Source organism: Corapipo altera, unplaced genomic scaffold (genome assembly GCF_003945725.1).
Source record: "Corapipo altera isolate COAL_440 unplaced genomic scaffold, ASM394572v1 0, whole genome shotgun sequence".
NCBI lineage: Eukaryota > Metazoa > Chordata > Aves > Passeriformes > Pipridae > Corapipo > Corapipo altera.
Window position 1 is genome coordinate 57893833 of NW_020884872.1, and position 24360 is coordinate 57918192.

The 24360-nt window shown below is 40.2% G+C and overlaps 1 protein-coding gene across 1 annotated transcript; it reads left to right on the plus strand.

Moving 5' to 3' along the window:
• Positions 1-43: 43 nt before the first annotated feature.
• Positions 44-23422, plus strand: NUFIP1 (nuclear FMR1 interacting protein 1). Its single transcript, XM_027649327.1, has 10 exons — positions 44-677; positions 942-1027; positions 2163-2267; positions 2920-2982; positions 3315-3391; positions 10014-10106; positions 13640-13902; positions 16764-16892; positions 17781-18013; positions 21173-23422. The coding sequence occupies exons 1-10, from the start codon at positions 86-88 to the stop codon at positions 21506-21508; spliced, it is 1977 nt and encodes a 658-aa protein (XP_027505128.1). The 5' UTR covers positions 44-85; the 3' UTR covers positions 21509-23422.
• Positions 23423-24360: the final 938 nt, after the last annotated feature.

A 24360-nucleotide genomic window follows, 5' to 3' on the forward strand; every position in this document is an offset into this window, starting at 1 on the left:
GCGGCGGCCGCCGGAGTGGCCCCACGTGGTGGCGGGAGCGCAGCGCGGGGCAGGGGCCGCGTCCGAGCGGCCGCTCCGGCCCGGCATGAACCCCTTCGCCTGGTACCCGCCGCCCCCGCCGGGGCTCCCTCCACCAGGGATGCCCCCACCCTTCTTCTGCCCGCCGCCCTCCTGGGAGCCGAGCTTCTGGGCTGCCCCCGGGCCCTTCCCGCCGCCCGGGCGATACCCGCCTCCCGACAGCTTCCCACCCAGCACTTACACGGCCGCCGACACCTACTCAGAGCCCGCCGAGAACTACCCGCCCGCTGGGAGCTACTCGCAACCTGCCCAGAGCGCCTCGCCCGCCGAGAACTACTCGCAGCCCAAGAGCTATCCTCCTGCCAGGAGCTATTCTCAGCCTGCCGAGAGCTGCCCTCCCACCGACAGCTACTCCCAGCCTGCCAAGAGCTACTCGCAGGCTGGGAATTACCCAAAGCCCGAAGGGTACTCGCAGCCTGAGGGCTACTGCCAGCCCACCGAGAGCTACCCGCCTACTCAGAACTACCCACAGCCTGAGCGGTACCCGCCTGCCGAGAGCTACTCACAGCCCAAGAGCTACCTGCCGCCTAATAACTACACATCCCCCGCTGCCTGGCACCCACCGGCCTTTGGAGTGCGACCGCAGGGCCCGCATGCAGGTGAGGGACATGGGAGAAGTCGTCCCGTGGGCCTCTGGACTCCTTCCCATCCCACATAGGCAGGAGCCCTGGGGCTGTCCTGAAGCCTTGGGGGGTGGAGGACCCTCCAAGCATGCTAGTCGTGCAACCCTCTTTCGTCTCTTCCCTCTCTCTTCTGTCGTCTCTAGACCCTTCAGTGGGCCCACCGAGGTAGTAGGAGGGAGGAGGGATGTTTTACCAGCTGTATGTATAAATGGCTCTTTTTTTTTTTTCCCTGTTCCAAAGGTGGAAATGGTAATTTCTCCCAGAAATGGCAAGGCAAGCAAGTCCCTGCATTTGGTAAACGTCCACAAGAAAATAATAAGCCAAAGGTACGGGTTGGGGTCCCCAGCACAAGAGAGAAGTGGACCTGTTGGAGCGGATCCAGGGGAGCGCCACAAAAATGATCAGAGGGCTGGAGCACCTCTCCTGTGAAGACGAGTGGAGAGTTGGGATTGTTCAGCCTGGAGAAGAGAAGGGTCCAGGCAGACGTTATAGCAGCCTTTCAGTATTTCAAGGGGATTTACAAGAAAGATGGGAACAGACTTTGTAATAGGACCTGTAGCGATAGAACACAGAGTAATGGTTTTAAACTGAAACAGAGTAGTTTTAGATTTGATGTAAGGAAGACTTTTTTTACCATGAAGGGGATGGGAGGCTAGCACAGATTGTGCAGAGAAGTTGTGGATGCCCTGTCCCTGGAAGTGTTCAAGGCCAAGTTGGATGGGGCTTTGAGCAGCCTGATCTGGCGGAAGATTGCCCCTGCCTATGTCAGGGAGGTTGGAACCAGACAGTTTTTGAAGATCCCTTCCAACCCAAACTATTTTGTCAGTCTGTGGTGGTGACAGTGTTGGGGGTCTTGCCCCATGGTGCTGTAGAGATCCCATACTCTTGTCTAATATGCCAGCCCTTACATATAACAGTCTGTTAATACTGAGCCTCTTGAAAGATACATTTCAAGCAAATTCTAACACAGGTTTGTGTTAGAAACGCCCTTACTGTGGTGATGCCTGAGTGCCTAAATTACATTAACGCTCTGTGATATTGTAAAGACCAGACAACCAGATGACACTGATGTGTGTAGTGGGAGAAGGAAAAATCTATGCTACCCTCAGAACTAGTACATGTCACGTGGGGAGAGTCATAGTCTGTCTTGATAGGGAAGAGACTCAGAGCTGTTGCCTAGTTTGCCTCACAGCCCTCAGTAAGTCTGTGCTAGGCTGGTGCATTTGCAGAAGTACTTGATTGAAAGGTGGTAGTGGAAGAGATGAGTGCAGCTCACTTTGTTTAGGAGATAAGTGATTTGAACTTAACTTTCACATTATGTTAGCTTATCTTTGAAACTTTTGAAATGTGTAACTGATGGCTTTATTAATAAAAGTGTTCATGATAGTGCTTCGCAACTAATTAAAAATAGAAGTATCTTGTAACTGCAATCTTGAGATTATTTCTTTTTTTTTTCTCCAGACCAAAAAGAAAAAAGAGCCAGTTTTCTCTCATTATTGTGATACCTGTGACCGTGGCTATCAAAACCAGGAGAAGTATGAAGAACATATTTCACAGCATAAACAGGTTGAAGAGTTTGGCTTCTTTCATTCGCTTCTTTCATTCATTCATTTCATAAAATCATTTTGATTTTAAACTTTCTACCTGATAAGTAGTTAGCTGTAGTCAGTCTGTGAATGGAGGACTTAGCAAAGAGATTCCAGAGCTGTGTGAAGTAGTAGTGGAGGACTTTTTTCTGAATGCTGTGTGTAAGGGAGGTTTTAGTTGTATTTTTGGTTTTATTACTGAAGTATTTTTAAATGTTTTCTTCTGAAGTATTGCTAAGTGATAGGAATTAATTCATTGATATCAGTATAGCATGTACAATTTTTGTGTGGAAAACATCGCAAAGATTTAACATTTAACTTAATCGCAAAGAAGTATCAAAATTTGAAATTGGAGTGTCTTGCAAATTTTTCCCTTAGGTAAACTTCACATTATCTCCAGTTATCAGATACGTTGGCTGCACTGGTTATTCTAAAATCAGATTATATTTGAAAGCGTATTATCCCTTGTTACTGTTTTTACAGTTGCCTTTGTCTGGAACCTGAGTAGCTTAAACATTCTATATAATAAACCATGCAGGTATCTGTCACTGAGTTTGTTTAAAGTGTGCTCAAATGCTTGTTCATAGTCTGTGTAATTTGGTGTGTTTTAAGTTCACCCTCTTATCTTGCAGTGCACAGAAGAAGGTTGCAATTTCAGTGCACATGAGAAGATAGTTCAGATACACTGGAAAAACGTAGGTATCCCTCTGGGTCCAAAACATGAGTCTATGCCATCTTTACCATAGTCCCTTTTCTCATTCTTCAGTGGTTTCTTTTTGTTCATCTGGAAAGAAAATGTATCACCTCTGAGTAGAATGTGTTTTAAGGCAAGAGGATGAAAATATGTTGAAAACTACGTTTGTTTTTTTTTAATGGATTAATTTTGTCATCACTGTGTGCAGTCTCACCACTTTTGGAGGTGAAAACAGTGTGATACTGCTATAGCTGACATAATGATGCCTTTTTTTTCCCTTTTTCCTGTTTTTTTCCTTCCCCTTTTAAACACCATTGAATACTTCTTCCTTAGGCACACGCACCGGGTGCTAAAAGAATAAAATTAGATAGTCCAGAAGAGATTGCTAGATGGAGAGAAGAAAGAAAAAGGTAAGACTTGTGGCCTATCAATTTGTTTTACTGGATTTTCTCCATGTGATCATTAGATGACAGATGAAAGGCAATAGCAGCATGTACTTGCTGCTGCCGTGCTGTTCCACTGACCCTGCAAAACTCCTGCAGTAGTAATCTGCGTCAGAATGCCTTAGGCAGGAGAGTGTGAGTTGCAGAGACTATAATAATTTGTAGTATTATAATAGAAGGCCAAATATCAGCTGAGAAGAGGTAGCTTTCCCAGATGTTTGATCCGGTACCCCAGGTTAGGTGAATGTCTTATTCCTCTTAGCCTGATCACTGATCACATTTTAAGTCAAAATGTGTGTTTATGTGGTGTTTTTCTAATAGTTAAAAAATAAGGAACTGTTGTACAGACTGTAATTGTAATCTATCCTGCTGTATGCAGATTTCCACAGCTTAAGTTGTCCCAGTAGACTGCAACAGGGAGTTTTCCTAATTTTTGAGGACTTTCTGCATTGCTTGACGCTTTTCTACTGAAAGAGAACAGCATCAATGAATGATATTGTCTCAGGTAGTGTAACTTACATTGTATATAGGGTGCAAGGTAAAGTTCTTCTGTATGCAGTATTTCTCATAATTTCTCATTCTCAGATGTAAAAGCTTGTAACTTTTTTCTGTTGAGCAGGACTGAAGTGTTTAGAAATTCATACTGTACTTCCATAGACCTTATCTCACAAATTTTTTTTCCCTCAGAATTGAACAAATTAAAATCTGCCCTTTTCCATCAGGTGAAAGATACTGTAGGCTTTCCTCACTTCTGTTAGTGATTTAGAATATAGTCTTGCAAGTGATCAGTGCATGGGTTTTGTTTCTCTCACCACTTTTTTCGTAATTTCTACCAAATGTCATCTTTTTTAGCAAATGAAGATAATCCATAGGTTCATATTGTTTTTTAAATATGCTTTTGTTGATATATAAACAAATTATTTTCTCTCATGTTTAAAATGCCATAGTTAACCAGACAAAAATTGGTTGTGGTCTGTGCAAATACAAGCACAAATGTTAGATTAGGCAAGTTTAGTGTTAGGTTAATTTTCATTCCAGGGTTTCCTTTTATTCAAAAGATACTTGAGGGCTTGTTTTTTATTTACTTTCAGTCTGCATATTACTGTCATGTTTTTCAGGGACCTACATCTAATTTTCTAATAGTAGCTCCAAGGAAAAAGGTCAATACTCATGTACAGTTTTTGAGTGAGTCTTTGCTACTCATCTTCAACTTTTGATACACTTTTCTGTTTTGTGAGGTGTTCAGGAGAGTTCCTGTCTAGTGGTTGATTCTAAGGTTTAAGTGTGATGTTTAAGGTGTATGTGTCAGTATGTGCTCTGCTGTTTACTAGAACATTAGTTAAGTGGGAATTGAGTGTACAATCGTGATTAAGATACTGTTTGTGTAGAGAGTGAGTGCTGTGAGTCATAGCAGCCTTTATCTACAGTTAATTATAAGGGTGATGCTCTGCTTGAGATGGTTTTGCTGAGATTCTAAAGAATCTTATGGTAGATACTTTTGCTTTTTTATAAATTAATATAATTTGGCTCTGATACAATGTTGCTGAAAGCCTTTGCTTGCAGCACCGCAGTAAAATCAAAGGAAATAAAGTCCTGTGGTCACAACCACCAATCGAAAAAGGCAAAATGGGATTAGGGCTGTCTAAGCCAAACCACTAGATGGAGTAGTGCTGTGCCTTATTTTGGTACTTCAAGCCTTCTGTGGGCATCTTATTTAGCCGTGACGGGTGGGTATAGAATGACTACCTGGGTGGCTTTTGTTACTCTTTGTACAGCAAGGAAGCTGTATGAACATCTTTCCTTTTTTAATTAAAAAAAAAGGGGGATGGGGGCAGGCAGAGAGAGAAAGCCATCTGGAACTTTTGTGAAGCTTTAATTGGGTCGCCAGCAAAGCATCAGTTTAGTACTGAAGGTCTGTTGTTGACGTGCAGTAAACATTGCATTGTACACAAAAAAAGGACACCAGAGGGAGTCTGAGCTATTAAGCAGTCTTGGCTTATGGTGACAGGAAAAAATCTTTTTCTTTTTAGAAGCCCCAGTCAGAGCTAAGAATGAATCTTTTTAGGTCATTAGTAGTTTGTTTCTAATTAGGTTGCAGTGATTTAACATGTATGTTTCCATGTTGCGTCCTGTCTTGCTTGTTGTTTCGGTTACAGAGTTGAGATTTTTCTTCTTAGTTAGCTGCTGTGTTGCTCAGTTGTGTATCCTGCTTAAAATCTTCTAGACAGAGCCTGTGTTTAAAGTGCAGCCTTAGTCTTGTAGCTGAAGGAGAAGAGATCGTAAGGAGTCTCTCTCAATGAAGTATACTGGGCTGGAATGCTGTTTCCCTGTTGAACCAGCTGAGCCAAGCAATCTAATTAAGCAAACAGCAATAGAGATAAAGTTCCATGGGATCTTAGGGTTTCCCTGTGTTTTGCAGACAGATGGTTGCGAAGTCTGACATCAACTTTTCTTGTTTTGATTTGTCCTGTCCTTTACAAATGTTGAGAAATGTGCTGTTTTCAGCATATTTTTTCTTAAACGTGAGCTTAAAGGGAATTATCTGCAGTACATTTCCTTAATGTGTCAGAATGGGATAGTGCTGTCTTCCCGTCTTCCCAAGTGAGATCTGGGTCTGTTAGCCCATCTGTTTCTCACCAACTCTTCTTGAGCAAAGGTTATTAGTAAGAATGTGGCAAGGCTGCTCTAGTGTTACAGCAAATCATTAAATGTGCTGTTGCTTAGGTTTTAATACAACACTGGAAGATTTTCGTCATCTTGTGTGTTGCTTGTAAATTCTTCCCCTCCTCCCCCGCTTTCTTTAATCTGTTGGGGTTGGTTTGTTCAGATAGGGATTGTCTGCTGTATTTCCTTGCAATATATCTCATAGGCTGAGCATGTGCTTAATGAATGAAGTCCAGTACCATTAACCACATCACTTTATTTAATTTGTGGTTCTCTAGTTGAATAATGATAATTCTAGAGTAGCTTGGAATCCTTCCTGGTGTTGCATTCATAGTAGTTAAATATGTAATATGAAAAATAGTTTCTTAGCACTGGTAAATTAGAGAAGGCAAAGCAAAGTAGAAGGAATGTGTTGGTAGATCAAGGTAAGCATAGATACAATAAAGTTTACTCTGATCTGCAGGGATGGATTAGCAATCTGTCTCAGCTAACATGGTAAAATCCGATGTGGGACAGTTAAACCAAGATTTTTTCAACTTTCTGTTGGGTCTCTTTGTCCCCTTTGGGCTATCCATGTCCCCTTTGGACTATCCATGTCCCCCTTTGGTTGTGCGTATGCAATTAAGATAAACTCAGATTATTGAGGCATTTTGATCACAGTGCTGTTCCTATTAAGTTAAACTTGTGTAACTCTTGACTCAGAAATTCACTGTGTAAACTGCTATAGAAACAGGTCTCTTTTCTGTTAGACATTGGCAAAGCTCTGTTTTTTCACTGCTTGCTAAGAGCTAGTTTACTCTGATGTTTATGTGAGCAAGATACAGGATGCTGGTCTATAAAAAGAATGTATGGCTCTGGCTAGTGCACTCACTTATTGAAATAAAAAATCTATTCACTAAAACACATTAGTGATTATGTTCAATGTCACCATTCCCTGTCTCTGGAAGCTTAGGGTAACCTGCATGTCTCACTTTGTTGGTATATATCTAATATACTCAGCTTGAAAACCAGTTTTCTAGTATTATCTTGACAATTTATGCTGAAAAACTTCCAATTTGGATTATAGAAGTGTCTATGGTTGAAAACTGCAGCTGCTCTGAAATAGGGCTGACCTCTCAGGCAGTTCTGGTTTCATGAAATCTGCTGTGCCAGACCATCGCTTCCTGATTTAACTCTCTTTTACAGTAAGTTGCTTAGGTTTGTAAAGCCTTTGTGGGGACTGATGAAGCTGTTTGTATTCAAGCTCTGACAAGCTGTTTGCAGGACATCAGTGCTGGGCTAGTTTTTCTACTTCAGTCATGTTTGTAGGAAGCATTTTAAGAACCTCATTTCGTTAGGGAAGGAGGAGGGCATGCCATCTTTGAAGGGTTCAAACCTGTCAGCTCATTGTATTTAAACACATGACCTTTTATGTGGAGAGATTCAGTCGGTATAGGTTTTTCCTTCTGCATTGTCACACCTATGTTCAGAAGCAGTCTTTCTAAATTTAGCCTTCCAGAATAAGAATTCTCTATATAAAAAGATTAAATTCCTCTCTTTTTGATTTTTGATCTCACTTGAGTACTTTGTGGCTGTCCTTTAGATAGTGAAGTCTACAAAGTCTACCATAAACCTTTACCTCAAGACCATAATGTTTCCATTGTGGGCATCTGCCTCCACATGGGGTCCAGTTGAATTTCCCTGCCTCCTTGAGTAGATCTAGCCAATGCTAGGAGGTGCACAGACCTCTTTGTACGGGAGCTGCAGTACCTGATGAGTTCTGGAATTGCACTGGGGCTGGTACGTTGGAGTGCGTGGGTAACTTTGGTCTAGGCCTCTTTGGACTGTTTGATCTTTGCAAGGTCAGCTGGAGTTGACTTTGCCCACTAGGTCCTGCTATGACCCACTGGTGGGCTTAACCCAACCTTGTAACACAGAGCACCTGGGGAGGAGTAAACCCAGTCTACCACAGACCTAGGCTGATGACCTGCGGATTCGAACATCTAGAGCTTTCTGCCCACCAGGTCCTTAGATGGAAGAATAAAGTCGCTCATTGTGAATGAAATGAAACATTGCACGTGTGCTCTCAGAATAGGTACATTTTCTGCACGAGTGAGTAAAAAGAGTTGGAGAAAATAAACAGAGCCACCACAGGTGCCTTCAGATGTGCTCCTGCGGGTGTACTTGGACTTGCGACTTGAGCTCTTGCCAGCTGTTAGTTACTGCCTGTGTCAACTGGAAGGGTGGTTTGGGAGAAATCTGTCAGTCTTGGCAATGAATTACACTGAAAGCCTTCATGCAGTCCGTAACGGTGGCTTGGTGGAGGGAGTGGTAACTCATAGGAATGAAAGTGGGAGGCATTCATGTCTCAAATCATGTTGCCAAGAGCATGTCTGAATATGTCCTTAATCAGCATAAGTACTGGAGCACTTTGATGACTCCTTTGTTCTAGGATTTAGGGTCTTCCCTTATATTTGAAAAAACCCCAATTTTTACGACAAGCTTGGGGGTTTTTTGAGCACAACTACTTATTTTATAACTTGCTCTTCTCCTGTGAGCCTTTATATGTGTGAAGGAAAGCACCTTATTCCAAAACTGTGGAGAGGTGCCAGGCACAGAGGTCTTTGTCAATGCGAAGCTCTTGAGATTAAAGAGTTCACTGCGTATTTGTTGTGTGCTGCGAGTGTTAGAACAGGGATGAACAAATGTAACTAACAGGGAAGAGCAGAGATAAAGCAGCGCATCCCTGTGCTCACTTGAGCTGTATGGCAGATTTCTGGGAGAAATCCAATGAAAATAGATATTGACAGCTTGTGTTCAAATCCTCTTCAAGGAGACAAGTTCTGTAGTGTGTTTAGGTTTGTCTCATAGAAAATGCTTCTCTTTTTCCCTTGGTATGTGGTTGAAGCTGTCTTGAATCAATGTGACACTTGACATTCATGCTGTAAAATGGGGAAAATGTGTGTGATATGATTAAATATTTAAAGAAAGATATGTATCTTTTTTGATAGCTATATACAGTGAGAGGCTGTTCTGAGTTTCTCTTTACTCCATTTTAATAGACATCAAATATTTATACTTTGTGTTTCCATCCAGAAGCTGGGGGACTATGTGCATGTGTTTCTCATTTACCATCTTTATCTCAAAGCACTGGGATTTAGCTAACGAATGTTTGCAGAGCAACTACTGTAGCCATTTTTGGGCTTTGGTGGTAAAAAGCCTACTCTATGGTCTTTGCATGTTAAAACCAAGTGTGGCATTTTTCTGTAGGAAAGGATTTTAAGGGAGGCGGGGAACGGAAGAGAGGGATGTTTTGGGAGATGGTTATAACAGTAGATTTCTTTTGATCTGCATGACTTAGCAATTTTTCTTGAAGCTGGAATTAAAAAGAGGCAGTAATTTTGGTGAACTAGAGGTCAGTGTGCAGGCACGATGCTGAATATTGCTTGAGAGGAAACCTGTGTGCTTTTCCCAAACTGTCACATTAAAGGAAACTTGTGCGCCCAGAAGCTGTTCCTATAACTTTTTTTTTTTTTAAGATTACAAGAATGTGGCAGTTAGTTTGCTAAAAGCACGTTGTGCCTTTTAGTGTCATTCAAATAATCCATTTGAAGCTCTGTAAAAATAAAATTGGAGGACCAAATGATGCTGTTATGTACTGGAACAAGCAGAGGGTGCATGACTGTAACCAAACTGTTTGTCTGTAGCTTGTTTGATGGGTTGGTAAATCTAAGCATGATAATTTGGTTGATTTTTTTTTTTCTTTTTTAATCTGGATGTGTTCTTTTCCCCACTGGTACCTTTTTAAGAGAGGAACAGTCTGTTAAAGTTCCATGAAAGGTTTAAAAAATCTGTAATGTTTATAGAGGAAGCTGGTTTGGTAAAGGGGGAATTGAGAAAGTACAGTGAATCCTTTAAAAGCCAGTGAAATTTTTTTTTCTTCTAGGAATTTTCCTACATTGGCCAATATTGAAAAGAAGAAGGCAATGCAGGCACAGAAGGAGGAAAGGGGAGAAGTGCTGACTACGCAACAGTTTGGGTAAGTGTTTTGAACCAAGCTTGTTGCTTTCTTCCTTCACGAGTGCACTCTCTTACTGTGGTCTCCCAGAATTTACTGCTTCCACTGTATACACAATCTAGCTGCCCTTTAACAGAGGACAAGTCATGTGACAAACTACAGATGTAATATTCTTTTGTTTACTTCATAGTGCTTCAAAGTCCACTTCAGTTAAGTGAAACAATAACTGTATTAAAAATCTGTTAGTCTTGCTTAATTCTGTACTCAGGTTTGAGAAAACCACATTCTAGTGGCCATTCATTAGATCAGCATAACCTTGGTCTCTGAAATAGTAGTAAAGGGGACAAAATTCATGCAGCATAATAAATCTACGTGGTCTAATCCTTTAATGCCTGAAAATGACCAGGAGAGATTTTATGGGCAGATTTGGCTTCTTAATCTCTCCTTTCAGATGATAAATCAATAATCAAGTGAAAAGGGGAGAAAGATTTAACTTTATTTACATAAAGTTTTCATTATTAATTAAGTAATGCTGCTTCTTTCTGCTTATCTGTCTGCTACCATTGTTCTTGTCATGGATTTTTATCCATTCTCTCCCTTATAAATTACTTTCCAGTATGGTTTTGTTCTTCTCTCTTCCCTCAATATCATTGTTAGGTGGAACCAACTAGCTTCATTAGCTCTCATTTAGTGCCTAAAATATCACTTGTTTAAACTAGAATGACTGTGCTGGAAGGCAGGAGCAGACTCAGTCCTAAGGGGCTCTTGCTAAGTACCATTTGCTGCTGCGTGGAAGTGAAGCTGGGGCTTGCCTAGGTTTTTCTTTTTTTATGGGTGATGGTGCCAAACAAAACAAAACTTGCACCGTGGTAAAGTGGTTGAACTAGTGCAGAATAAGAAGCTAGTTAAATTTGTTAAATGTTGACAGTGCAAGTTACCTTGGTGCAGCTTGGGCTTCAGAAGATCCAAGACTTACCTGCCCCCTTCAACTGGTTGCCTTTCATAACTTTGGAAGGAAAGACTTACAGGAGACTGAAGTAAAACTTCTTTCAAAGAATATAAAGTTGCAGAAGTGCTTTGGACCCAGGAAACCAAACCTAGGCCTTGAGACTAAAGCTGCAAACATATGTAATGTTACGTTCGGAGATTCTTACGAGCGAAGATGAGTTTTCCTTGTCACAGTAACAAACTGATGTCTGCAGGTTTATTTGCTAACTCCTGTGGCTCTGAGTCAGATGCATTATGTAGTCTTAAATGTCTGTCAGCAATTCCATGCTATTACATTTGCTAGTAGCTTTATATCGGGAAAATTGTTTGGAAAAAAAAAAGCCCTCAAAATTATAGGTTGTTTGCTTTCGCTTAGTGACCTTTTACTCTGGTTGATTCTAGAAATCTCCTCTTTTTTTCCCCTCCCTCCCCTGAGCTGCTAGCAGTATAGACTTGATGAACTGTCCAAAAGTTGTCATTTCTGCTTTGTATATCAGCAGTAAAGATTCTGGAATTAGTGCTTATCTGGCAAATTTACTGATGCACAAGGCAATAAACAGAATACAACTTGTTCTGTGCAAGCGGTACTATTAAAGCAAATAGCTAAGTAAGATTTAGAAAAGATTAGATGCTTAACACTTCTATGGCGCTTTCCATTTGTGGTTCTCTGAAGTGCTTTACAACTGCTAATTCTCAGTATCCTTGTGTGTAAGATTGGAGATGCAGAAGGAGCACTTTGAAAGTCTGTCTGGTGTCTTGCAACAGCAGAGTAATAGCACATGGCTCTCTGTCCCCTCTGAATGGGAAGCGAAGAGCAGTATACCTTTCATGAGCGAACGGTAGAAGACAGATGCCAGGCTGATGTTTGTGACTTTGGGGTTTCTTTCTAGGTGTTTGAGGCCCCAGGGGACTTTAAACAACTAGAAATGTTGTTTTTAATCCTTGGTCAAGGACAACACCTATATTTACTCAATATCTTTTAGGTTATACAACAACATGCTGAATTTAGAACCTGGTTGTACAAATTCAGAAATGCAGTTTTCTCTCTAGATGGAGTTGATTACGGGAGCTAATATTAGCCATCTTTTGTGGATGAGAGACTGATACACAGGAAGGCAGTGGCTTGCTACTTGTGCCACAGGAGCACTATGCTGTGGTGGGTGACACTATCAGGGCTGAGCAATCATTGTTAGATGCTGTCATGAAATGACTGGAGAGTGAAAATAAATAGGTTTTGGTGTGATATAAAGTCGTATTGACTGCTATGACAGGCCGTGTTCTCTTCTCAAGAAGGACTTAATTGATTTGGAAAAGCATAGAAGTGAGCAATGCTGGTAATGGGAACATTTCTGTACAAGCAAAGTAGTGGATGGCTTGGAAGGGCTGTATGATGGAGGCCTAGAAAAACTGCATAGGTGGAAGATGTGAATGAAGTGTGGCTATACATTGTTTCTTGTAACTCAGTAAGGATGGAGTACCAAATGACTGTTTTAGATGTCAGAATGAAGAAAAATCAAAAGAAGTCCTTTGTCAATACAGCATCCCACAGCATGAGGTGCATGGTTGACTAGGGATAATAGGACCTCTGCCATGCTGCAGGTCAGGCTAAGGCAAGTAGTACTGATCAGAATGAACCATGGGGCTCATTCAGGAAAGTAGATCTTATGTTTTTTGCTGTTGTAATGTAGTGATATTAATTCCAATCTTGTTTTGGTGAATTAAGTTTCTGTTGCTTGAAAACAACTGTTTTCAGGAAATTTAGGTTGTCTTTTCTGTCTTCGTCACGCTTATTCTTGTATCTACAGGCTTTGACCAGAGTTTGTTAAGCTTTCCATGTATCTTCCTATAAACACGTTTTGTGTTTATAGGACGACCTGGAAGATTATGAAACCATGGAAGATAAGTGGAACCAGCATGCTGTGCTTTTCCTATATTTTAGGACTTGTTCCTTTGCTTCAGGATTTTTAAAAATTCATTACCTTGATGGACATTTCTTTTATTCCTTTTCCTTGGAATGGAAAAGATGAATGGCATATTATTTGCAGGCAAGAGTAGGTAATCATTGCAGCTGACGGTGTCAGATGGCTGAATGGATTTGGTGCAGCAAGATGCTTCTCTGAGCTGTAACCAGAAAAAGGAGACTTCAGCAGTGGAAGTATGCGTCGAGTGGATGCTTTTCTTTTTTGTTTCATGTTCCTGCTGTTTTAAATTACTTAAATGCTTAAGTCAGGGGAATATTTGTCGTTTTTGTTCTCTGAAATGAAAACACCACTGCAGATGATCAAGGAACTTGCTTAGCCCATGTACCCTTAGCCTTGTTAAAAACTAAAAGTCACGAACTTCAAACTGTTCATTCAGGTTCCAGCATTGTCACATTACCCAACCAATGAGATGAGCTGTGACTGCCTGTCTGGTCTGTCACCATATGTTAGCAGAGCTGGTGTAAGTCCTGCCATCATTGCGTGTTGCTAAACCTTAAATCTGGGCCTGAGCCATTTGGTTACATCAACTGATTTTAATTCTCATAGCTTATCATTTGTACTGAGATTTGTGTTTCTATTCTCCAGCAAAATGAAGGGGATGTGGAAACCTCCAGAAAATGGAGAGGCTCATGGGCATCAAGGAAGACACAGGAGAAGACAGTGGCGCCCGTTCTGGAAGAAATTTAGGAAAAATGGTGGGGATTATCATGTACATAGAACTCAAAATGAAGCTAATGGGCCAGAAAACAGCACGTATGAAAAGGAACATGAAAAACAAGAGACTTTGGTAGGTCAAGCATATGAGAAGGACGTGGACCCTCTCGGTCTTCTGGCAAATGGTGAAGTTGGTAAGATGAAGGAACTTGGAGAACTTTTATTTTAAATAGTTGTTTTAAGTTTAAATGCTAAAACTTTTACTTGCTAGTCACCGTTTTGGAAGTCTGACATAAAATTTGTGTGCAGCATTACACATTCTGTTGTAAATACCGTATAATAGTGTAAAAGACATACACCAACTTAAGTTGCTAAACTAACATGTAAAATAAGAAAATATTTAGAAAGCTAGAAGAAGAATAAAGCCTCAGCAGTGAAATTATTTTTTAAAGACTATTAAATATTCCTTTGTGGTTTTGAAAATAACAGTATTTAGAATGTGAAAGCAAATAGATTTCCTTGTATGAGTTAAATTAATTACTTAAAATGTCAGTGTTTTTCTTATAATTCTGTTCTTTGTCATATTATTACTCTTGATATTCTCCATATGTGTGTTCTCTGAAGTATTGCTGCTTAGTTTTTGGGAGGTTTTTTTGGTGGGCATGTCTTGTTTCCACATGCTGGCAGCAACATAAATTCTTCAGATGTAATTATTTATAATATAATCAGCAGTGGTGCAGTACTCTTAGAATATGGCATGTAAGCTGACTTATAGTCTAGCTATTTTTAGCAACAAGTGTAGAATATATCCCCTGGAAAGATGTTTGATGCTGAGCTTTTCCTCTTGAAAACATAATCTTCAGTTAGTGGGAAAAAGAACTCAGCATCCCCATGCAAATTGTTTATTGCACTAATTTCTGCATGTTGGGAAACTTAAGTATGCTGAAATATATCTGTATTTCCCTGCAGCATCTGTGTTTTACTTAATGATAAAAGGTCTAATTATACCAAAGTACAGCTAGTAACTTCTGTTACTATAGGCAGAAAAGGAATGTAGTACTTGCTTATTGCACATTATTAAAGCTGGTTTGCAGCTTTTTAGACTACTGAGAAATGTAGCCAGAACAGATAATAAAAACTGCAATATAACTAAGTAGAATTTAAAAAAAAAAAACCAACTGAAATCCATGATTTTACTGTAAAGGTACATTTTTCTGGAGTATTTAAAGCTTGTATTTTTTAATTAATGAATTTACTTAAGTTCTGTTTAGTCACTAGTATCTTCAAAGCTAAGGAATTGAATAGAAGATGAGAAAACAGAATTTTCCTTTTGATTTATAAGTAGAAACAAGGTAAGGTGATGAACCTGTCAGGTGTAAAACTTGGAGGAATCTACTGACCAGAAACAGGCAGTTGTACTCAGTAGTGCATAATGCTTCCTCCAAATATGTTACTCTCAAAGAGAAAATGTAGTCCAGTAAATGTGTTTTCTTAATTTTATAAAAAGCAAAATAAGGGTAAATATTTAAAATTTAACAAAAATAAAAAGAAAAGGCATCCAACCACAGTATACACTCAACTTTTTGGATGAGATAGAAAAAAGGCAGCAATGAATCAAAATAAGTGGAAGTAAAAGGTACTTTATAATTGCATAAGTATATGCAGGTGCTGTATGTTCTCCATTAGAAAAATGCACTGCATTTGGCATGAGCTGCGAATGTAATTGCAAACTGGCATGATTACTAAATCAGAGAGAATTGACCTTTCTCAAAAAGTAAAAGGAAGCAGGTAAGTAGTTTACATGAATTACCTGAGTATTTATCAAAAAGTTGTTTTACCCATCATGAGTTCCAATTAATCAAATTGCCAGTTTCTAATGTTATATTAAAAGAGAATAGAGAAATCTGTGATTTCAAAATAATGATCTCAGAAGTGTTAATTTCAGTAAAATCTTCTTAAGAAGTGTGAGGCAGCTTTCCCACAGGGCAAGCTTAGACATAAAGGGGATGGGAAAGGGCACAACTCTTTTCCTTTGTGAAAATAAGGTTGCAACCAGTTTTTTTCTAGAAGTACCAACAAGCTAGTTTTTCAAAAGGTTTTTAGTAGTGGGAGGGATGTGTCTGTGTATATACATACATTTAAAAAAAATACAGAATTTGTATGCAGGTGTATTACTAAAAAGCATTTCTTAGTTTTCCTGCTAGTTGTGGCAGTGTTTACCTGAGAGTCTTTCCAACATTTTACTTCATATAGATCCTTTGTTTCAAACTAAAGCCATCACAATTTTGCATTTTTATTTTTAGGGATCTTTTTCTTCTAGGCCTCTGTTTTCCTAGTATCCTTAAATTCAGTATTCTTGGTCTGCTTGCCTCTTGTCTTCCTAGTATTCTCTTTTGGGATGGTTCAAGAGTGTAATACTTTGCTTACATGTGCATGCATAACGCTCTGCAGGGATTTAAGTATCAAGTGGTCTGAAGTACTGCTGAAAACAGATTGTCTAATTTGTAGGCTTGGTTCTCAGTGTCTCTTATGAACTTTTTGTACTGTCCAAAAATGTCTTTGCTCTTCAGTTCTCACTATGAATGATCTGAATTCTCCTTTTTTTTTTTTTTCTTTTTTAATTCCCCCTAACTGGCTTTTAAAACCTTCTCCACACCCCTGTGTCTGCAGGAGTAAATCCAGCAGGACTAAATCCAGCAAGACTTCAAAACGTATTATGAAATCCTCTCTCTCTCTTTACCTACATTTGATAATAAAACCTATAATTATGTTTGGTATGTGAAGAAAGAAGCAGAAAGCTCAAGCTTGTGTTCTGGAGACTTTTTGTTTCAGTAACGTTGCTGGCAGGACTGTAAAGCAGTGGAGACACAAGCTTGCCAGCAAATGTCCAAAGAGGGTAGACAAATGTGGGGTTTTTCTCTCAGTCCATGGTGTTGAGCAATGGTACCCAACATCAGGCTTGTGTGGTGGCAAGATGGGGGTTTAGCAGCAAGGCTGGCTGTTGGCATGCAGGATTATTAGGAAAAAGTCCTTCTTGCCTTTTCTTTCCCTGCAGAATCCGACAAGGAGGAAACAGCTGATGAAGATGGGAGGCTGGGACTGGCAGTTGTTCCCAAGCAGGTGACCTCTGCCCTTAGTGCCTTGTCGGTCAACTATGGCAGTGCATCCGACAGCGAGCCCGAAGGTTCGTAGAATCTCATCCTCGCCCTTTCTACCCTATGTCACACCGCAGTGATGTGGACTTGCGCAAACAGGACATGTGGGTTTTTTGCTTGCCTTTTCTCAGCAGCATGTCCTGGGTTGAGAGGGGAGGCATGAAATGTCTTTGGTTAGGTTGCATGTCATTGAATTTCCCAAACCTTTTTTTCCCCTAGCTGGGGAAAAAAAAGCAACCTGTTTTCAATCTTGCTTCAAATCATATTTGAATAGTCCCAGTAAAAAGCTGTTATGCTCACCCTGTGAACTAATTTCCATGTCCTTAAGGGCTTTTTCCATAGAAGGCTGCTGGGTATTGCAGTAAGACTATGAACTCTAATACTTGTATTTTGTGCTTCTCTGACTGTATGCATCAGTGTATGGTGAAGAATTGCTGCTGCTGCTTGTTTTTGCAGATAGTTACTGTGCCTTACTTGCCCAGGATGGCCTACCCAAAGTTAGAGAGCATCTAGCAGGCCATGAGTTGAACTTGGGCATCCTCTGTCCTAATTGTATTATGATTTTCTCAGCAGCCAAATTTGCAGCAAGCTATAATGTGAAGCAGAAGTAATGTACTTCATAAGTTATAAGAAGGCAGAGGTTTGAAATTCAGCTCTTACTCCTTCTATTTTTCTTTTTACATTGCTGAATTTAAATATTTTGTTTTCATTTCTGTGAATGTTTAGAGATTATTCTTTGTATTTAAAAAGAAAACCCCAACCAAATAAACCCCTCCCTTCCTCCAAGTAAACCTTGAACACCTTCACATGAAGTTGTGTGAGCAAGAATAGTACTAACGAACTGCCAATGTGTGGGGATATAAGCATGTTAAAGAGGCTTTTAAGTTTGAGATGAAAGTGTGTTCTTTTTCTTTAAGAAATCCCTGTCAAGACTGCAACAAAAACTGAGAAGAACCAGGCTGTGCTCAGAAATATGCCTCAAACTACTTATGTTCCTCAGAGTCAAAACCCAAATCAAAAACGTCCGGAATATGCAGGCACGAAGTTAAGAAGCTCAAATTCAAATGCACGTCCCCCCAGAGGGCCTGATAACTGGGGCAAGAAAACATTACCTCTCCTTCCAAAGCGCCGTCCAACTCTACTGGAAATGGTAATAGTCTTAGTGCTAAAATAATGCCCCCTGTGCAAGAGTAGAACTATTTGTGAGTGGTTCTTTTCTTCCCTGTGGGAAGTTAGAGCAGTCTGTTAGCAGAGGGTCTGTCTTAAAAATAGCGAATGTTTCACTTGAAGGTATAAATGCTTAAATAGACAAATAGAAACACCCTGGTGTGCATTCAGGTAATGACTGGTGAGCGTGAGATGACAATCATGTGCCTTACATGTGCTGCACAAAGAACGAAACCTTTATTCCTCTCTCTTCCCTTCCCTGTGGTAGTATCCAGTGGGTTTTGTTTGTGTGTAATCCCATCAGCCTTGTTCTGATCTTCTTCCCTTTGCTCTCAGCTTTGCTATTCAGCTGCCTTCCTCTGGTCAAGGAGTAGACACAGTTTGTTTTTTTTTCCACATGCAAAGAGACCTTGTTGATAAATATGTTGGTGACTTAAACTACAGAGTGGTGTTGAGCTCCAACCTGCACGCACAGGGGTTTCTTCTCTGTAGGTGTGTTTAGATCAATCTGAGGAAAGGACACCACTGGTACCTTGAAGAGCGACAGGTTGGTGTCTCAGAAGGGTAAAAAGAGGTTTGTAGGGGTAGCACAAAGCAACCTATTTGGCCACAAACCTTGGTGACTTTCTTTAGAAAACTCCAACAAAATTTTGGAGCTTTTATTGCGTTTATTACTCAAAACCAGTATGAGATAGGTAGACCACCTTTGTGATTCTGTAAATAGTCAGCATAAAGCTCTCCCATCAACGGAAAACTTGCTATGGGCAAAACACAGGAGAAAGCAGGGTGGCACTGACATCAGGGCTCTGAAATAGCACAGGATGTTTAGGCAAGAGATACCTGATAAGGTACATCCCAAGCTGCAGATGTGGGAGAAATCCCTTGGTAGTTTTTTTAGCACATAGTACCACCGCTGCCAAGAATTAAAGTTCCTAATGACTGAAAAGGAAGTGTTTGTCCTTTGTTTAGCTCCCTAAGCATGCAGTTGCCTTTATCTCTCACTCTTCAAAGTTGTTGGTGATCAAAGCAGTGACAGCTCTGAAGAAAGTCAGATGAAGTCCCACATGCTGAGAGAAGCTGGCAAAACAAGAAAGCCTGAGCTGAAGCTTGCCAGTGTAGTCTGTTTTTAAAGTTGCGTTTTAGTGAGGGCTTTTTGCCCTTTAATGTTGCTCAAAGCTGTTGCTAACGGAAGTGTACTGTGGCTGTGAATCATAGAGGAGTGCCTGAGGCTTGCAGGTAGGCTTCCAGTGTCATCAGAAATGGTCAGTGTGTAAAAACCTTGAGAGGGAGCAAGGCTGAAATTCTGTAAAATGCATCCAAATAAAAGGGGGGGTGGTAGGAGAATAGCTGCAGATATCTGTTGGCAGTCATTTGCAGTGAGTTGGAGCATTACTAAAATAGTTTACTGTAGCCATGCAAATAGTAATGTGTATTTAGTCATTCTCTATGCTGACAATATAAAAAGCTTGTGTAGTATCACTCCACTGATACTCATCCCTACATTAAAAAATAAAATACAAAGATACAGTCTTTGATAGGGTGATGGTGCATCCCATCTGTGCCTTAATTTGTCCATTTGGGAATTCAGCAGTTTCTCCCAGTCAGACAAAGAGAACATCACTACACTGTCCCTTCTCTACCCTAAAGGACATCTCTTAGTTCAGATGGAAGGTTCCCGAAGGCTCATTTTAGTTGTGAGCTGCTTGTAACACCTCTCAACAGCTAGTCTAAGTAGAAATATGCAGACTTAAAAGTGGCTGGTTAAACACTGTTGAAACTTATAACAACAAAAAAAGCTGCTTTGTGATGTTTCAAGCTAAATTAAGCCAGATCTCCTGCAATGTGTAATACAGCTCTCCTGCAAATGATCAGGAAGTTACAGATTTAGTCACTTGCTTCAAATTTTTTGTTTGTTCAGAGTATTAATTCTGCTGACACTTGCAATGACAAAAGTTCTTTCAGCTCCCTGGCTGATAGCTTTTTTTTTTTCCCCTACAACCAAAATGAATTTCAATGAGGTTAAAGGAGGTGAGGGAGGCCTCTAACACTTTTTAAGTTCCTAGATTTAGGTTGGTGTATTATAGCCCAAACCAGTTACTGCTGTTTAAATCCACAGTACATCTGGTACCTGATGAAACTTACCCTTTCCTTGTATTTATCTTTTACTCATAGGGGATTTAAATTAAAAATGCATCGAATATTAAATTACAGATACGGTATAACTTAGAAAGTGCAATAGATGCTTATAGACTTACTAACCTGATGTACTGGAATGCATGACCTAGTATTATAGTCCATGATATGAGAACATTGTCATCTCAATCTACAGTCAGGTAATTGGGAAGGAAATCCCTCGTATTTTAGTATGTTCAGTGATGTTCTCTCCTGCCTGAGCACACTGAGATGACAGCTTAATCCAAAGATACCACCACATATGTCAGCTTGTTCTAGCTACCTTATTGCTTTGATGGTGCTAAAAGAACAATGCTTAAACATGTGTACTTTGGGCATGTGACTATTTTTCATCCCCTTTCATCTAGTTGTGGCCATTATGAGCCTCTATCACTAGAGCAGACCAGCCTTCACTGCTCTAACAGCCTGCTTCTGCCCAGAGGGGCAGCTCTCTGCCTGCTGCCTCCTCTCTGGGTGCCTGGACCCACCTCTTCTCTGCTGTACTGTACCCTTTGCTGAGCCTGCTCAGTTTTTGACACACACTCCACTGAAAAAACAGACAATAGAAAATCCCGGAATACCCCACTACTTGCTGCTAATTGTCAGGTTCATTTTCTTCTGGCTGCTGAGTTGAACTGGGGCAGTAAGAGGTCTGATCAGCGTGTGCTGATTTGAGGGAGGGGACGGCAAGCCCATAGATGGCCCAGCCCAGCAGGCTGAGTGGTAGTGCTATCAAATGTGCTTGCTGACTCTGCCAAAGCCCCAGTCAGGTGCTGAGAAAGCACCAAAGGAGAGAATACCCGGCCTTCTTTTGCTGTGTCTCTATGGCAGTCTCTAGCCCCATGTGTCCAGGACTTGTGTGTGAGAGCCAACTATTTAAATTCAGAGACGTAGGAAATCACTGAGTAGAGCCACACATCTTGTATCAGCTACAGAGCAATAGATCATCTTCTCTTTTTTTTATTTCCAGTTACTGGCCCAGGACATCCGACATGAAAGGAATGTGATTTTGCAGTGCATTCGATACCTCATCAGAAATAACATGTTTGGACTTCATTTTAAAGCAGAACCACAAGCTGAAACAAAAACTGAACAGTCCTCTACAACTACAATGTCTTCAATGGACAAACGTGATGAATCTAATTGTTCTCATAGCTCTGACCTTCAGGTAGCAGGAGGACAAGAAGATGCGTTATTAATAGCCCAGGATGAGAAAGAACTTATGGATCAGACTTCACAGATGGTTCACCTGGCAGATGAGGACACATGGGAAACCCCATCAGTTCAGTGTGAAGGAGCACCGTAGAGGATGTCTGTTGTGGACAGTAAAGCAAAGGCTTACATTTTCTACCCAACTGATGCTTTTCGAAAGACATCAGTATAACAAAAAATCATTAAAGTACACAGTGAGAGCTGTTAAAACCACTTTCCTGATCTGTTCTGCCTAAGGTGGCCGTTTCCTTGGAAAAACAGCATCCATGTTCAGTAATTCCATTTTCCCGTGGCACAAAGGCAGCAGTGGCACAGAATATGACCTTCCCTAGAGTAGGTGCAGAAAGCCCCACTTCTGAGCTTCAGAGCTCTGAATGTTTTACCTTCTTATGAAATGTGTGTCAGTCCATCACCAGAGCCAAGTAGTGTTGTGGTAGGATGGATCTTCATGTGAAGTCATGGCCTGGTGTGTCTGGTGTATCTTGAGCGTCCAGAAGTATTTCAGTGTAGTTTTGAAATGACGATTCAGTGCACATATTTTTTTACTTCAACTGTTAAAAGATGTATCCAATATAATTCTAATATATCCAATGTTAAATAAAAAAATTAAATGTAACATATAACTGACCTCTAAAAGTACTGTTTGTACCACACATCTCTTCCTCTCTGAATTATATATTAATTGAGCCAAGAAATTGAAATAAGGGTGCAGGCTGCTGCAAGAAGCCTTTTTTACAAAATTAATAAATAAATATACTGTAACTGCTTGCATCAGTGCTAGGTTGCTGGTTTACATCAGGTACCCAGTATTAAGCCGTAGGCCTTAATTGCTGTTAAAGTTATTGCCTGACAAATCTAACTCTTGAAGCAAATCCTTAATACTAAGTTTAGAAAGCTTACCAAGAGTTACTGGCTTGTCCCTTTTTAATATGCATGGGGAATTTATTAGTTGGCCTTCTGGAAGAATATCTCCCTTGGTACATTGATATGATGCTCCTACAGTACCCAGCAATTGTTTTTTTCATGGGTTTGTGCGTACAGCCATAGTGTTGTGAGCACTAAAAAAAAAGCATCAGCCAAGGTTTAGAAGCAAGCTTAGTCTTTTGATTACACTGTGCATTTGTTTCCCAAAATGCTTCTTGTCGAAGGCAGGTGTTAGTTTGTCACATTGACACCAAAAACATGCCATGAAAATAATCTATTCTCAAAACCTCCACTTCAGAATCTGCTCTTTGTCTTTTAGTCATGGTAATGTTACAGTTAAATGTTGGGAGCTGGTTTTATTTTTTTTTTTTGTTCTTTGGTAGATGTTTAGCCTTCCATTCCACCATCTACAATATGGAGACTCACATGGATTTTTCATTGCCTAATAGCTATATTTTCTTTTCTTTAGTTCCTTAACTTGTGCCACACATCCCATTTGTGGAGTATAGAAAACAAGAAAGAGTTGAAAATGCAGTCCTGCTGCTCTGCTATTTATAGCTACAACTGCATATTGTGTTTGTAATACACTGTCTAAATTTATGGAATTATATAAATATCAACACCCTTGTAAAATTGTGTATCTTGAGAATATATGTGCAGAATAGAAGCAGTGATCATAAACATTTATATTTCCAAGGCAGATGATTCATTCCTCCCATGATGATCTCACAAGCTGTCTCAATCTCACTGACTTGCCTCTGGCTCTTACAGTTCTTACTGCAATGAATATACCAGCAAAGGACCCTCAGCCATGGAGATCTGGCACTTGGGCAGAACCTGATTTCAGTGGAGTGGTACCAGTGCTGTTGAAAGCAGGGGTAACAGCTACAGGAAAAGAAATAGATGTCTTAAAATTGCTACTAAATTGCACTTTAAACAACACTGTCTGTATTGAGGTGATGGCAGAGCTTTCTTTGACTGTACACTCTGACCTTATGTTTAAAAAGACAAAACCTTTACCCTGACTTCTTTATACTATGTCATTACAACTTGAGAATATTAAACTTTCACACAAAACCAAAAACTTTGTCAGACAAAAATCTTTTGAAAGTCTGTTTCATGTAGATGGGAAGAAGTAAGTTTCTTTGGAGGGAGATCTGTATGTGGCATAAATCAGGAGTTTTAATCTAGGACTTGTTGCATATGTGAGGAATTGCTATTTTTCTCATAACAGGCCGTTTCCACCAACTCATACAGCAGACACGTGGAGACAAACACTGCAGTGATGTTAAACCCTGAATTGCAGTCTTGGTCTGTGAGTAGAAGGTCTCTGTCCCTTCCTCTTCCCTACTTCTCTTTTCCTGTTCTTCCAGACCATGTTCAGACTTCACATGCCCTTTTCTACTAATCAAGAATGTGCTTTCTTTGTACTTTGGTTTCAGTCTTTGTATAGGAAAGCTACCGTAATGACCTTTTCTGGTACTGTCAAATGCCTGCAGGCTTCTCTGGTCCCTGCAGCTTTTCTGTTAAGGGTTAGGAGAGGTGCGTTTTGTTCACTCTAATAAAATAGCTCTCTTTGTCTGTGTAAGAAGAGCCTGTTGTTTCTGACATGCTGCAGGAGCCAGTGTCTTTATTAGGCTTTGTGTAGCTTTTAGCTTTCTCATTGTCTTGGTTTGGGGTATGATAGTTTCTTATGGGGTTTTTTGCAGTATTATTAGGACAAAAAGAATCCTACTGCTCAGTCTTTGTGACTCACTTTAGATAAAAATATTCCAGTGACAACCTTCACACTTCTGAAATTTTATTTTTTATCTTTCTTCTTTTATAACTTAGCTACTGAAAATGTAATTGTGGGTGTCTAGTTTAAATTCAATACCCTTGGGCTTTGGATTTCTTTTTGTTTTAAATCCCTCTCACCTACTGAGCTAGAAGAGTTGAGAGAGGGAAGAAAAAAATCAGACTTTACTCAGTTGTGGTGGTGCAGCTTGGGCAATTTAGGCTTGGCTGTGAACAAAATCACTT

Excerpts from the sequence above, each read along its gene's own strand:
- NUFIP1 (XM_027649327.1), top strand. The coding sequence starts at position 86 with ATGAACCCCTTCGCCTGGTACCCGCCGCCCCCGCCGGGGCTCCCTCCA. Across the intron at positions 678-941 it reads ACCGCAGGGCCCGCATGCAG|GTGGAAATGGTAATTTCTCC; the intron begins GTGAGGGACATG and ends CCTGTTCCAAAG. Across the intron at positions 2,268-2,919 it reads ATATTTCACAGCATAAACAG|TGCACAGAAGAAGGTTGCAA; the intron begins GTTGAAGAGTTT and ends CTTATCTTGCAG.